Source organism: Microtus ochrogaster, chromosome 6 (assembly GCF_000317375.1).
Source record: "Microtus ochrogaster isolate Prairie Vole_2 chromosome 6, MicOch1.0, whole genome shotgun sequence".
Classification (NCBI taxonomy): domain Eukaryota; kingdom Metazoa; phylum Chordata; class Mammalia; order Rodentia; family Cricetidae; genus Microtus; species Microtus ochrogaster.
Genome location: NC_022013.1, coordinates 77,180,013 through 77,193,619, shown reverse-complemented (window position 1 = coordinate 77,193,619; position 13,607 = coordinate 77,180,013). Strand labels below are relative to the sequence as shown.

At 52.5% G+C, this 13,607-nt stretch overlaps 1 protein-coding gene across 2 annotated transcripts; it reads right to left on the bottom strand.

Annotated features, from left to right (window-relative positions):
* Positions 1-267: 267 nt before the first annotated feature.
* Batf3 (basic leucine zipper ATF-like transcription factor 3) lies at positions 268-11,849 on the bottom strand. 2 transcript variants are annotated; one of them, XM_005348876.3, is made up of 4 exons: positions 11,781-11,849; positions 9,642-9,659; positions 9,499-9,603; positions 268-703 (listed from the first exon to the last, which is right to left on the bottom strand). In XM_005348876.3, exons 1-4 carry the CDS (start codon positions 11,847-11,849, stop codon positions 524-526), a joined length of 372 nt encoding a protein of 123 aa, XP_005348933.1. In that variant the 3' UTR covers positions 268-523. The 2 variants fall into 2 exon arrangements, with proteins under 2 accessions (XP_005348933.1, XP_005348932.1); XM_005348875.3 differs by lacking the exon at positions 9,642-9,659.
* Positions 11,850-13,607: the final 1,758 nt, after the last annotated feature.

Sequence of the window (13,607 nt, the reverse complement as noted above, 5' to 3'; positions counted from 1 at the left end):
AGTCACAGCCAGCTCGCCCACTGGGACTAAACTGGGTCAAAGACTTATTGGAAGCCTCGGTGGCAAAGGAAACCCCAGTCTTATGCTCTGCCATAGCCAAGGTACTTTCCCATCTGTCATGTATGTGGTTGTCAGGGGAACGAACAGCAGAGGGACCTGCCTGCACAGTGTGACGTTCCCAGAGAATTAATTCTATGTGCTCTCCAGCCCAAGGAGTTGGACAAAGGAAACACGGTAACTATCTTTATTATCCAAATCCTAGACGAAAGAGCCTGCCTAAGAACAGGACCGGCTAGCTGCCAAAGTGGGTGAGGAGTGATTCCTGCGGGCCGCCTTCTGGGTCCACCGCTCTAGAGCTTAAAGACAGGCTCCCTCCACATGCATGCTGAGCCCAGGCTGGCCCCAGAGCTCCTTCCTATGAGGGGCACAGGCACAGGTACCCCCTGGACGCGTGTGCGGAGGGAAACTCTTGGGTGTGTAAACCCAGGTTCTGAGCTGGACAAAAGAGGAGCGAGCTGGGGTGTCATCGTGGCAGACAGCTGGTCACAGGGTCTGGCCGAACCTGCACAAAGTTCATAGGGCACAGCAGCGGGCACATCTTCTCATGCTCCTTCAGCGCCTCGCTCAGGTGTCGCAGCTCCTCCTTCAGCTTCGAAATCTCCCTGCGCAGGACAGTGTTCTCCTGCTCCAAGCACTCGTACTCCTGTGGGCAGATAGAGACCAGTGTGGAGGTGCAAGACAGCGGTCCCAGCACTTGGGAGGGAGAGGCGGGAGGGCCGAGAATTCAAGGCCAGCATGGGCTACAGAAGACTCTTCCCTTTTATTCTGAGACAGGGTCTCACTCTGTATCCCGGGCTAGCCTGGTGCTTGCTGTGTGTCTCGGGCTCCTTCAAGCCTGTCATCTTCCTGCCCACCTCTCAGGTTACTAGGGTTTCAGATGTGTACCGTGATGTTAAGTCACCCTCGTGTTTACTGGCTTCAGATCTCTGTCTCTCCACAAGAATGAAATGGTCCCAATAGTACGGCTTTCACTTTTGAATCAACACTACTGGAATATAATTTACTACATTAAGTACCTGCAATTCAGGGAGCAGTGACAGAAGTATCTATACCCCTGTGTTAATATACAGACCATCTCCATCACCCCAAAGTGGTCCCTTCTACCCATTTCCATCAGTCCTCATCCCCAACACTACCTGCTTTTTGAAGGTGTCTGGTGGGTTCTTGACCACCTTACTATCCATAACAGTACCTGGAACAGCATGCCATTGGCTGCACTAATAAATGCATGGACGCAGGCCTTTGGCTGCACTAATAAATGCATGGACGCAGGCCTTTGGCTGCACTAATAAATGCATGGACTCAGGCCTTTGACTGCACTAATGAATGCATGGATGCAGGCCTTTGGCTGCACTAATGAATGCATGGATGCATGCTGTCCCTTACAACACTCTCCTGCTGTTTCCTACTGCATCAGGGTGTAGAGGTTCAGAACTGGAGGGGATCAAAGAGCTCCTTATCATCTCCCCCAAACCGTGCCGGGCTAGTTCACACATCCATCTTGCACTGGGCACCTCCCCTTCAAGGGACAGTCCCTGTCATTTCTGCGATACTCTGTCCTCTTTGTAGTGACTGAAAACTCCTCCACCTCCGCCCATTGAGCTGCCTAACGGGGCCACACAGAATAAATCCAACCTCGCAACCTCAGTTCTTGAAATGATAAGCGACAGACTCGTCCCTCCCCTTAGGTGTTCTCTGAACCTAAATTGTTCTCTCAAGTTCTCTGAGTTCCTTGTGTGGGACTCCCAGCCCCTCTGCCCTCCTGACCACCATCCCCGGCAGACGCTCCAAGTTACCAGACTCAGAACGCAGTGAACACGCAAGGGAGCATGCAGGGGGCTGACGTAAGGATCGCCCTCCTCATGCTGGACCTCAGCTCCCTGGATACGTCCCTGAGTCTGCAGAAAGCCGAGCTCCGCGTGCAGGAGCTGCTGTCGCCTCGTGAGTGACTGATAGACTGAAGACAGGGCTTCCCCGACCACTGAGTCCCACTCCGTTCATCCTGAGTCTCCATGGTGTCATCTCATGGACACGTGCGGTCACAACCCGTGCCATCCAGGAATTTGGGTAGCACTCGTCTCTTAATCCAGGCCATTGATAAAGTCTATGGGACTCAGCCCATGGCGCTCTATCCATCACCATCAGTGGCCCTCTCTGGGCTGAGATGTCTTTAGATATTGCTGAGCCATCATTCCCATTCCTGCTTAGCTCTGTTTGGTTAGACTGTGACGCAAGCACTCGGGACACCTACTGTGCTTAGCTCAGTTTGTTTGGTTAGACTATGACGCAAGCATTCGGGACACCAACTGTGCTGAGGACCCCACCTCATTTCCCACCTCATCTTCTCAATTACTAATCATCTTTAGTAAACATCAGTTAAGAAGTTAGAGCCCCTAAGACACACGAGCACCCTTGGCTTGCCTGTGCGGCTCCCCTCAACCACACTGCTTTCATTTTCTCTCTGAGCCTCGCATGAGCTCACCACCTCCAGGAGGGCTTCCCTGATCACAGCACATTCAGGTCTCACATTCGTTTCTCATTCTGCGTTCCATTCAGAAGTACACTAACGGATCTCACTTATATTAAGGCCTCTCCAGGAAATCTCTCCAGGGCAGCAACCTCTGCATCCTCCTTTCTGTAGGCTGTCCTGGGTCAGTATGGCTTCACCAATGTGATGGCCCTCCTTGTGGCCACCTCTAGTTCCTGTGACCTCTAACCTCTAACCAGCTGGATTCCTGGCATCTACATCCGGTGCCCTGCACCTCTGCATGAGGCAGACAGCAGAACCGAATAGTTCCAGTGAGCCATTTCAGTGGATTCTCAGTTAACACTGGGTTCCATACTCTAAACCACCTTTCTATGGTTCCTGAGTCCGCAGCAAGATGCCCGGAGCTTCTGAGCTGTGTCTCTAGACTCGGAAGGGAGCCTAAGCTTGACTCTACTCTAAGGTGTCACCACTTCCCAGACCACAGTTCCAAAAGTTGCCAGAGGGACTCAGGCACAGGGAACTGCCACCTCTGGGTGTGTGTGTGTGTGTGTGGTCTCAGTACCTCAGTACCTCCTCCCTAGTCTCTTTCCACACATATGCATTGTGAAAAACGATGGATTTCATCACGATGTGCGCCAGGTACCTTGCTCATATCTGTGTTCCACCCCCATCCTCCTCTGCGCCCCATGCCTTGCTGCTGGTCCCTTCCTGTTACCCGCAGGGACTTTCTTTCCTGGGATTTAAGTTTTATTCTTAAGTCAGCTGAGGGACTTTTACTGATCTGGTGGAATAGGAGGCAAAAATAAAAAGAGAAGTACTAAAAACATCCAGGCGGGACTAAAAACATCCAGGCGGGACTAATAAATAAGAGGCCCTGGGAGGGGCGGAGGAGGTCAGAGAACCCTAAAGAAGGAGAAAGAAGCAAAGAAGGTAACCATCTCTCAGGGAGGAGCGTGGGACTACAGCTCAGTGTGGAGCATTTGACTGCAGATCGAGAAGTCACCGGTTCAGGACCAGACACCCTCTGTGACAAGCTTTCTAGTTCAAATAGTTCAAAGTCAGTTTACTGCCCGGGGAGTTTGAGGCTCCTTGGCTAAGGGAGCATCAGAGGGCACTGTGCAGGACACTGTGCTACCCACAGCCCCTCCCCCAATTATCTAAGTCACACTCTCAAAGCAGAGCCCTCAAAAACATGGGTGGTGGACTGACTACAGACGCCAGGTATGCCTCAAAACTCAGGCTGCTTGAGCTGGGATGCGGCTCAGTTGGTAGAACGCTCTCCTATCGTGCACGAAGCCCTGGGTTCGGTCCCCAGCATCAAACACACAACATATAATGTGGACTTGATAGCACAATCCTATAATCCTAACACAGGAGGCAGGAGGATCAGAAGTTCAAGGTCAACCTCGGCTACGTACTGAGTCTGATGCCAGTCTGGGTTACACAAGACCCTGTCTCAGAAAAACCTGGTGGGTAACAGGTGCAGGGCAGGAGAGAACTGGCTCCTGCAGGTGCTCTCTGACCTCCAGGTGCCCTCTGACCTACACACACATGCACTGGCACATAAGCACTCAAATGCACACAATAACATATAATAAAGCTGTGGTCTTCAGCCAGCCATCTACGGATGTATTGCTGACGAGTTGTAAGTGATCTTGTATCCAGTGGACAGAGCCAGGGATCCTGTTCAACATCCTTCAGGGCCCAGCCCAACCCCCACCCAACACATAGAGCAAGGAGGCTCAATGCCAATAGTGCTGAGGTTGGGGTTGGGAAGTCTGGGATCTCTAGGTCAGGGTCATTTAAGGCAGGGGACACAAATGGGGATGACATGACGGACAGGAGTAAGCAGAGGCACCAGGAGGACATGGCCACATAGAGAACCCATTTCACAAGGGAGACAGCTAAGCTCTGAGCGGGCCCGGAGATCCCATCCCCGGTGTCAAGGTCAACCCCAACTCAAATCACCAACTTTGCCTTCTTTTGGCAGTATGGACCCAGAGTTCCCCACAGTAGTTACCAGAATTGAGTTCACAGGACTCTACAGTTGGTCTGTCCTAAGTCCTGAAGAGCGTTCCCGCCTGAAAAGCAGGGCTATCAGCAAGAGCTGTGCAGATCCAGTTTCTAAACTTGTGTGCGCTGTCACCAGAATTCTCTCCGAACACGCAACAGTTGGCAACCCCATGGCAACACTCACCACATCACATTGCCCAAGCCATCTGTCAGGTTGACATTTAAGGCTCCCGAGGCTGGCACTGTTCCCACCCTCGTCTGACTCAAAATTCTTTCTCAGTCTGACGTCTTTGGGTGCCCGGTCAAATCCGGCCCACTTCTAAGTCAACGTTCAGTGTGGCACAGCCTCTTTGTGGCTTCATCTTGGTTTCCAGCAGGGAATGCTGACTCAGCCTAACTGTCCAGAGAGAGGTGCAGATCCAGGCCCCAGAAGAGGTATGAACGCCAAACACGGAGGGTCACAACTATCAGCAACCATGGCCTTGGGGGAAATTCCTAGGTGTCTCCAGAAAGCGAGGGAAGGAGCCGAGAAACTCACAAAAGTGGGAGGCCCAGGTATTGGGCTCAGGACAACTGGATTGAGTAAGGAGCACAGAAGAGAGAAGTGGCCGTTGTGAACAATCTTGCTCCAAACAACCCCTGTCATGGCATTCATAGAAGAGAAGCTCACAGCTACTGTGCCCTTCAGGGCTCTGTGCTTCAGGACTGGGAGAGGAGAAGATAAGGAAGTGCCTAATTCATGGCTCACTCCCCACACAGTATGGGGTAGTCTCAGCTGCCAGCTGGCCTCTCACCAGGTGTGAAATTTCCACACATGGTGTCCTTTCCTCAACCTAGGTGTGGTCTGGGAGCCCCACAGGTCCCCTGGGCTTTCCACCATAATCTACAGCCTTGTGGCAAGTGTCCTGTATTCCGGTCACTGGGTCTCAGCGACAATACCATTTACCCCACTTCCCATCAGCGCCTCACCTCCAGGATGCAGTTAGTCAATCAGTGCCCTACTCAACATAAAACACAGATTCCCCCTGTAGCTATGGCATCCTATGGAAGGAGGCTGGGAGGTGACCATGAAGGGACTCCCCACGGGGTGTCTTTGGGACCACAGCTGAAGGCTTTGGTTCATGGACACATGCAGACAACACAGCCATTGCTCTGACCGACTTGACAATGTTTCTCAACAACGCTGGCCCTGCAGAGGTGAGGTGCGCAGGTGGTTTCCTCTGCTGTGTGTCAATCCCCGGGGGGCAGGGAGTGATTAATTCTCTCCTGAGGACACTGGCTTCAGACCAATTTGCCCTCTTCTGGAAGGGCACAGCTGCCAGGCCACGCAGATGTTGGGCAGAAGGACATCTCAGGGCCCTGTGCAAGGGCACGCTACCCCTGGCTTTCCAAGGGGCAAGGCGTGTGGAAAGGCAGTTCTCCTAAGTTCCTGGTCTGCTTGGTTATCACAGTCAGCTACGAGACACTGGGAGAGAACGTATGTGCCCTTTTCATGCCCTTTCTTGGCACTCATAAGGCTATAGGTCATCTGTTACCTTCTGTGGCAGGAAAGACACTAGCCCCTAAAGATGCTTCCATCCTACTATCTGAGACTTGTGAACAGGAACCTTATTTAACCAAAGGGACTTTGCGGACGAGAGTCCGGAGCATGAAATGGGAGGGAGATCATCCAAGTGGGTTCAGTGGAATTGGGGGAGTCCTAAGTCAGGAGGGAGAGGAGCAGATGCCACAGTGGGACAGCATTGCTTTGAAGATGGAAGAGCACAAAGCAAGGAACAAACTAGGAACTCCCTAGGAGTTGACAAAAGCAGGGACATGGATCCCCTCCAGAGCCTGCAGCGGGAATGCAGCTCTGTCAACATCTCCACGGTAGCATGGTGGGATGCATTTTGGACAGCTCACTGTCAGCACTAGAGGGTCATGAATTTGCTGAAATTCATCACAGGAAACGAAGCCCGTGCTTCCCAAGGACACACACGAGGTGTCTTCTCCCTGTGACTGCACAGCAGGGCTGCGCCCAAGAAAGTACTTAGTGTTTTGGATTAACTGTGCTTTGTTGCATGAAAAACCTTGTCTAGGACACTTGGTCATGTCTGCACACACGAACACTCTGAACTTAGAGATGGCAATACACCTGACTTGGCAACACAAAGCCTTAGGACCCAAGAACCTAAGAATCACCACCTTAGAAACAAGGGGGAAGAAGGAGGCGAAGGGTATTGCCACGCTTCTGTGGAAGGTTTAAGATCCCATGAAGATGGGGAAGCCCATCGGGAGATCCTGGCCTCTAGACCCCAGTCTTCCTGCATCCGGCAAAGACTCTGACACTTTGAAGTTATGCCAGGCTGTGGTTTCTGTCAGTGAGTCTCAGCTCCCTGGGATGCGTGCATTCTAAGCATGTTTGGTTGAGGTGAGGGAGTTTTCAGATAGTCTCTCCTCTCTAAGGACTGAATTCCTGAGCTGTCAAGGCCTTGGCCAGCTTTGGGGAAATGTGCATGGCAAGAGAGCAGGGCAGCGCCGCCCCGCAGGAGAGAGCTAGACCACATCTTAACTCTCACGCCAATGGCGCACAGCAAAGAGTAGGAACACCACTCACCCCTCGCCAGTCCTGGCGTGGGATTGTGTAGGTTCACAGACGCGGGTCAAGGAAAGCAGAATCATGAGGATAAATGGCAGTGCTCTGGCTGAATGTGCCCTCCAACTGGCTGCCCTGAAAACTTGGTCCCCAAACAGCAAAGCTGGGAGGGAGAACCTTGGGGAGATCAGTCACGAATGTTCTGCTCTGACGAATAGATTAAGTCACTAGTGGACAGTTGAGCTACAAACGAAGTGGTTGTGTATGGAAGCAAGTTTGCTCTCTGGCTTTCCTGCCTCCAGCATACGACCACATAGCACAAAGCCCTCACTAGGTGCTGAGCACAAAACCCTCACTAGGTGCCGTGAAGACACCAAGTAGATGTGGCACTGTGCTTTGAGACTTTGAGCCTCCAGAACGCTGGGCCAATAGTCTCTCTTTATCGATGACCTAATCTGTGGTATTCAGTAATAGAGAAAACAGACTCAGATAGAGGCTCCTGATGTGAGAGATAAGGAAGGTGGTTAAGTTCCACTAGCTACTGTGTGGAGGTAGTGAGAAGAGAAAGTCTCAGGGTGAAGAGACCACATTCTGCCTCAGAAGCGCATGTGAGGAGCTTGCAGCAGAGCCCGGGGGACGTCTAAGTAAAAGTGAAGCCCTGGCTGAGCGATGGTGGGACCAGTTCGTAGAGAAACATCCCCTGCAAGGTGAGAAAGCAGTGGAGTATCAACCTTAGTCAACACTAACATTTAAGAAATAGAGTTGGGCGGTGGTGGCGCACGCCTTTAATCCCCCGCACTCGGAGGCAGAGGCAGGTGGATCTCTGTGAGTTCAAGGCCAGCCTGGTCTACAGAGCAAGTTTCAGGAGAGCCAGGGCTATTCAGAGAAATTCTGTCTTGAAAAACCAAAGAGAAAGAGAGAGAGAGGGAGAGAGAGGGAGAGAGAGAGAGAGAGGAAGGAGGAGGAAGAGGAGGAGGAGGAGGAGGAGGAGGAAAAGGAGAAGAAGAAAGGAGGGGAGGAGGAAGATGCACAAGCTGCCATCACAACAGTCAGCAGGCTGCGGCAGGACTGAGTCTCTAAAGGCTGGGCTACATAGTGAGACTGTCTCAAAAAAAAAAAAACTTTACCAAACAAATAAAACCAAAAACCAGAGGTAGAAAAGCTTGGCACCAGACAGGCAGGCATGTGGAGCAGTAGCTGAGAGTTTATATCTGATCCACAGGTAACAGGCAGCAGGGGAGAGCTAGATGGGAAAAAGCCAGTGACACAGCTCCTCCAACAAGGCCACACCCCCTAACCTCCTAATCCTTCCCAAATAGTTCCAACTACTGGGCACTCTAATGTACGAGCTTATAGGGGCCATTTTCATTCAAACCATACACACAGGATGAAGCAAGAATCTGAAAATTAAAAGCACCAAGAGCCATTTTGTTTAGCTTTTCAATTTTTATTTTTGATTGGGAAAGGGTCCCATGTAGCCTAGGTTGGCCTCAAATTTGCTATGTAGCCAAAAAAAAAAACAAAAAACAAAAAACAAAAAACAAAAAACAAAAAACGGCCTTGAACTCCTGATCCAAGCAAGTGTCACCTCACCTGCTTCTTTTATTTTTTTTTTCTTTTTCAAGACAGGGTTTCATTATAAAGCTCTGATGGCTAGAACTCACTATGTAGAGCCAAGTGGCCTCAGACTCATAGAAATCTACTTGCCTCTGCCTCCAAAGTACTGGGATTAAAGGCCTGTAAGGCCTGTATCATCACTGCCCCCAGTAATTTTTCCTTCCTTCCTTCCTTCCTTCCTTCCTTCCTTCCTTCCTTCCTTTCTTTTTCTTTCTTTCTTTCTCTTCTTTTTTCTTTTGTCAAAATCACTATAAAGCCAAGACTGATCTTGAACTTGTGGCTCTCTGCCTCTACACCTGAGTGCTGAGATTACAGGCATGCACCACCATGCCTGACTTATGTGGTGTGGAGACTCAGACCCAGGGCATCCTTGTGCAGACTAGGCCAGCGCTCCATAGAACTGCTTCCCCAGCACTTTAACTATTGTTATTGTCACAGTGTTTCTATAGTTCAAACTGGGTATCCTCCTGCCTCTACCCCCTCCCTCAGTGCCAAGTATAGGCGTGTGCCACCATACTCGGCTTCTGTTTGGTTCTATAGTTAGAGAAAAAGGAGTGTGGGAAACACCCAGAGCCTGGGATTGAAGGGAGGAGGCCAGGGAATAAAGAAGCAAGACAGTGGGCTGGAAAGACCTAGCACAATCAGATGTGCAGAACCCATGACGGACACTGTGATGCCATCCCTGGCACCCTCCTCAGGGCACAGGATGGCTGTCCCTGTGGTCCTGCCCTGATCACAGCCTCACCTCATGGAGCTTGTCAGCTTTCTGGGTCTGCTTCTTCCGGCTTCTCTGAGCAGCAACCCGGTTTTTCTCTCTCCTTCGAACCTTCCTGTCATCGTCCTCGGGGCTCTGGGGAGGACACGTAGAAAGAGACATGCTCAGTCCACTCGGCTTTGCTCCCTGGGCTCTGCCTTTTCACCTGCTGCTGTGGACAGTACCCACTCAGTGCTGGCAGTGCTGGGGCTTTGCTGTATGTCAGGCTCAGCCCCCATCCCAAGACACGTATAATGAGACTGTCATTTTAAAAAAGGTACCACCACGTTCGTGCAGGATATGTGAGGCCCTGTGCTCTATACCCAGGACAAAAAAAAAAAAACCGAAGAGATGAGGAATAAGAAACTCAGGTTAGGGAAGTCCTCCAGGTATCATGGCCAGCATGGCGGTGAGTGGGAAGTGGAACTCAGGTCTGCTGGTCTCCAAACCAACGTTCACAGACCTCTACCCCACAGGGCGTTTGCCTGGAAGAGCTGTAGAGGCACTGCTCATCTGAGAGTGGGAAAGACCGGGGTACCTGCTCTCTGGAACATTCTGCACAGCTTTTATACTGCCATACACCGGCAAGTCCTTTTGAAACTGTGCAGACCAGAACTATGCATTTATTACTAACTGTGACCACTCAACCCTACCAGGGCTCAGAGTATCTGGACCACCAAGGACGATATGCTGCCTTGAACAACGGCTGACATTTTCTTTCAGAGGTCAGGGTTATTCCAAATGCAAATTTGTGATGTATCTTGAAAGTTTTTACCAAATATCCAAAAATTCTTCATGAGGTGGCAATGAAATGGTGCAGGCAGAAAAATGCACCTACCACAGTGAGAGCTTATTCAGTGGAAAGGGTTTGCCTTCCAGAACTGCCTTGGAACCATCAGGGGAGAGAAAAAATATCCTTCAAGACTGGGTCCAAAAGGTGTCTAGAGGGGAAGGGAACTCGGTAATAGGGCTCACGTCTAACCTGTGTGAGGCCCAGGGTGTAATCCAGAGAGAGCATACACACAAGGGGAGCGGCCGCATGGAGATACTGTTCAGAACACGGAAGGGTCTTGAATTTTGTCTTCTAGAAGTAGTCTCTCTTTTTCTTTTTCTTTTATTTTTTAACAGAATTTCATATAGCCCAAATTGGCCCTTAACACCCCATCTTCCCTGTGCCTCTCTAGCTCTGGGATCATAGCCCCGCATCTCTGCAATCAGCAATCCAAAGAGACTTGATACATCAAGGGGGACAGGCTGCATAAACGGCAGAGCTTCAGCTCTGCGCCCTCGCAGATCCTACCATAAACCCAACTCACCCCTTCTTCCAATGTATTAACTAGGAATCTGCCACATGCTCAGAACTCTGCTAGGCCCCCGGGACAACTGTGGCAGGTGAGGCGGGCCTGAGATACACTGACCTCACTCGTGCTTGACAGGAAATAATACCTCAGTATTCTCCAAAGCCAACAGGTCTCGAGGCAGGGGACAGCCTGCCTTCTGTCCTCAGGATCTGTCACTGCAAACTGGACATATCACCTCTCCCAGGTGACCACACCTGGCCACTCAGCAGAAATCTTGAATGGAGACACAAATCCTCCTTGGCTCACCTAATCTGTGCAAACACCCTCAGTAGTTGATGCTATAGGGTTCAACTTATAGATAGGGAAACTGAGGCTCGGAGAGGCGAAGCAAATGGTACAAGGCGACTCCACCTAGGTGGCTCAGACTTCAGGGTCACCCTGGGACACTAAGTGTGAAGCATAGAATTGGGAGGCGGGGGATTGGGAAAGATACGACCAACTGTTGCTAACGCAGCTAGCTGGCTAAGAAGTGTCCCAATAGCTGTCTCAACTTCTTGTGGTGTAGCTGTGAGAGCTGGGGACAACGGAGGGGGCTGACCGAATGAGATCGAGGAGTTTCCATCCGTGCTGGGGGTGGAGTCTGCCCACTAGAGGCACAACCTCACACCCGCAGGCTGACCGGTCCCACGGTCCCTCGTTCCCCATGCGAACCGTAGCGGGTGGGTTGGATACAGGGACGAACCGCCCCTTTGGGCTGAATTCCCAGTATCGGAGCTCTGGCCCCCTCCCTCCAGCGCGGGCAGCGGGCAGGAACGCAGTGGCCCCTGGCAGCGCGGACCCACGTGTCTGGCGCCGGCGAGTCGGGAGGGACTTCAGTCTTCCCAGGCTCCCGGGGCGCACGGCGGGAACGCACGTCAAGGGGTACCCTCACCCTCCACTCCCCTCCCCGTACCCGGCCCCCGTGTCCACTACCTGCGGCTGGTTCCCAGGAGCTGCCACACTCCTCTGCAGGACGCTGCCCGCCGGGGGCCCTTGCGACATGCCGCGCGCTCACCACACGGGGCGCCCTGAACGCGGGGCTCTGCTACCCGCGCTTCGCCCGCATCCCCGCACCTGCCGCCCCGCCCCGCCGCTTCCCGCTCTCCGGGCTCCGCCGCGCCCGCCTCCCCAGCCCGCGCGTCCCGTCCTGTCCCGTCTCCGCCCCCTGCTCCTACCCCGCCCCCGTTTCCTCCTCTCCCCGCCCCCTCGCCGCACCTCGGGGTCCAGGATCCCACCCAAGTTGCTGTTTTCCGCTAGGGGCCCCAGCGCTTCGTGGAAATCACGTGGCAGCTCCTAAGCCCACCCAAAGGAGCGGACGCCGGGTAGATGGGGACGGGGTGCTGGCGAGGCACAGCCCCCGGAGTCCTCTGGCCGCTCTCGGGGAGTTCGGGTGAGAAGCACGAGTGAGTGGCTTCCCTGTCCCAGCGCGGGTCACCGGCGATGGGGGACTTTCTTCCGGGCGACGCGGCACCTGGACGGCTCTCACTCCCTCCGCAATACCCGGGCAACGGGCACCCTAGGGCTTCTCTACCTCAGCCTCGCTGCCTCGTCCCGTCCACTAGGAGGGAGGGGGCGGGGTGACTCGGAAGGTGAATTCTCATGGGGGGTGGGGAGGGGGAAGAGGAGGTCGTGAGCCAAAACCAATGAAAGACGTCCCAAGAATGTATCTACCACGCTAGACGGCTCTCGCTCATTCGGGCATCTGGGCAGACCATACTGAGGTTTCATGGACCAGCTACTATTGCTTCTTCATTAAGGAGGAACCTGGCAAAGGACTAAGCCACATGGTTGCTATGTTCATACCAGACCAGGTACAGAGGCATAGCGCATCCCCCTTCACCTGCCTGCCAGTTTTAAAACTGCGAAGTCAAGATGATTGTGCCCAGCAAAGAAAAACAAATAAAACCAACAACAACAAAAACCCTAGCGGTTGCATGCTTGCGGTCTGTGCCTAGGGGAGGAAAGCTAACCACGAGCTGGTGGTGGGTGGGAACCAGACAAGAGGGGCCTTCCTAGGGTGTTCATTTTGGCCTTCTGATTTCTGGGCAGTAGGGTAGGTGGCCTTTCTGAGTCCCAACCCAGTGTGCATGGGTCTCTGCCAGGATATAAGAGGAGCTCGCTCGAACCTGGCTGCCTGGCTGCCTGGCTTCGGGCACGAGAGATGAGTTAGTAGGTCGGAGGGTGGATAGTGTCTCACCTGACCAGCAGAGGCACACTCGTGCTGGGTGTCCTGCCAAGATTTCAGCTTTGACCCCCTTCCATCAACAACATTGTGTTTGGGGGCGGGGGGGGGGCAGAGACAGAGAGACACACAGAGACTGTTACATCTCACACGGTGAACAAGAGGAGTACACCACACAGCATCCCGCACTTTGTGTAAGGGGCAGCCCAGGTCCCTGAAAATGTAAAGTGACTCTATTGAGTGTTGGTGGCTCAAGAGGCAGGGTGTCCGTGAGTTCAAAGCTAGCCTGGGCTAAACTTTAGGCTAGCTAACGATACATATCAAGACAAAATCTCAAAACAACAGCAAAAGACTAGTAAAATAAGCAATTTTGGGGTGCAAATGGTCGTAACTTTCAGAAGCTTCATTCTCACACGTTTAAAAATGGGGGAAATTCCTAGACATATTGCCAGCCCCCCCCCCGGGCCTTCATTCTAGCCATGGCCCCTTTCCCATTCTTGCTAAGCTACACCACATTCTAAGTCCTCTGGGAGTGCTCCTCACAGAGCCTGGGGCTTGTATCCGGAGAGTCTACTGAC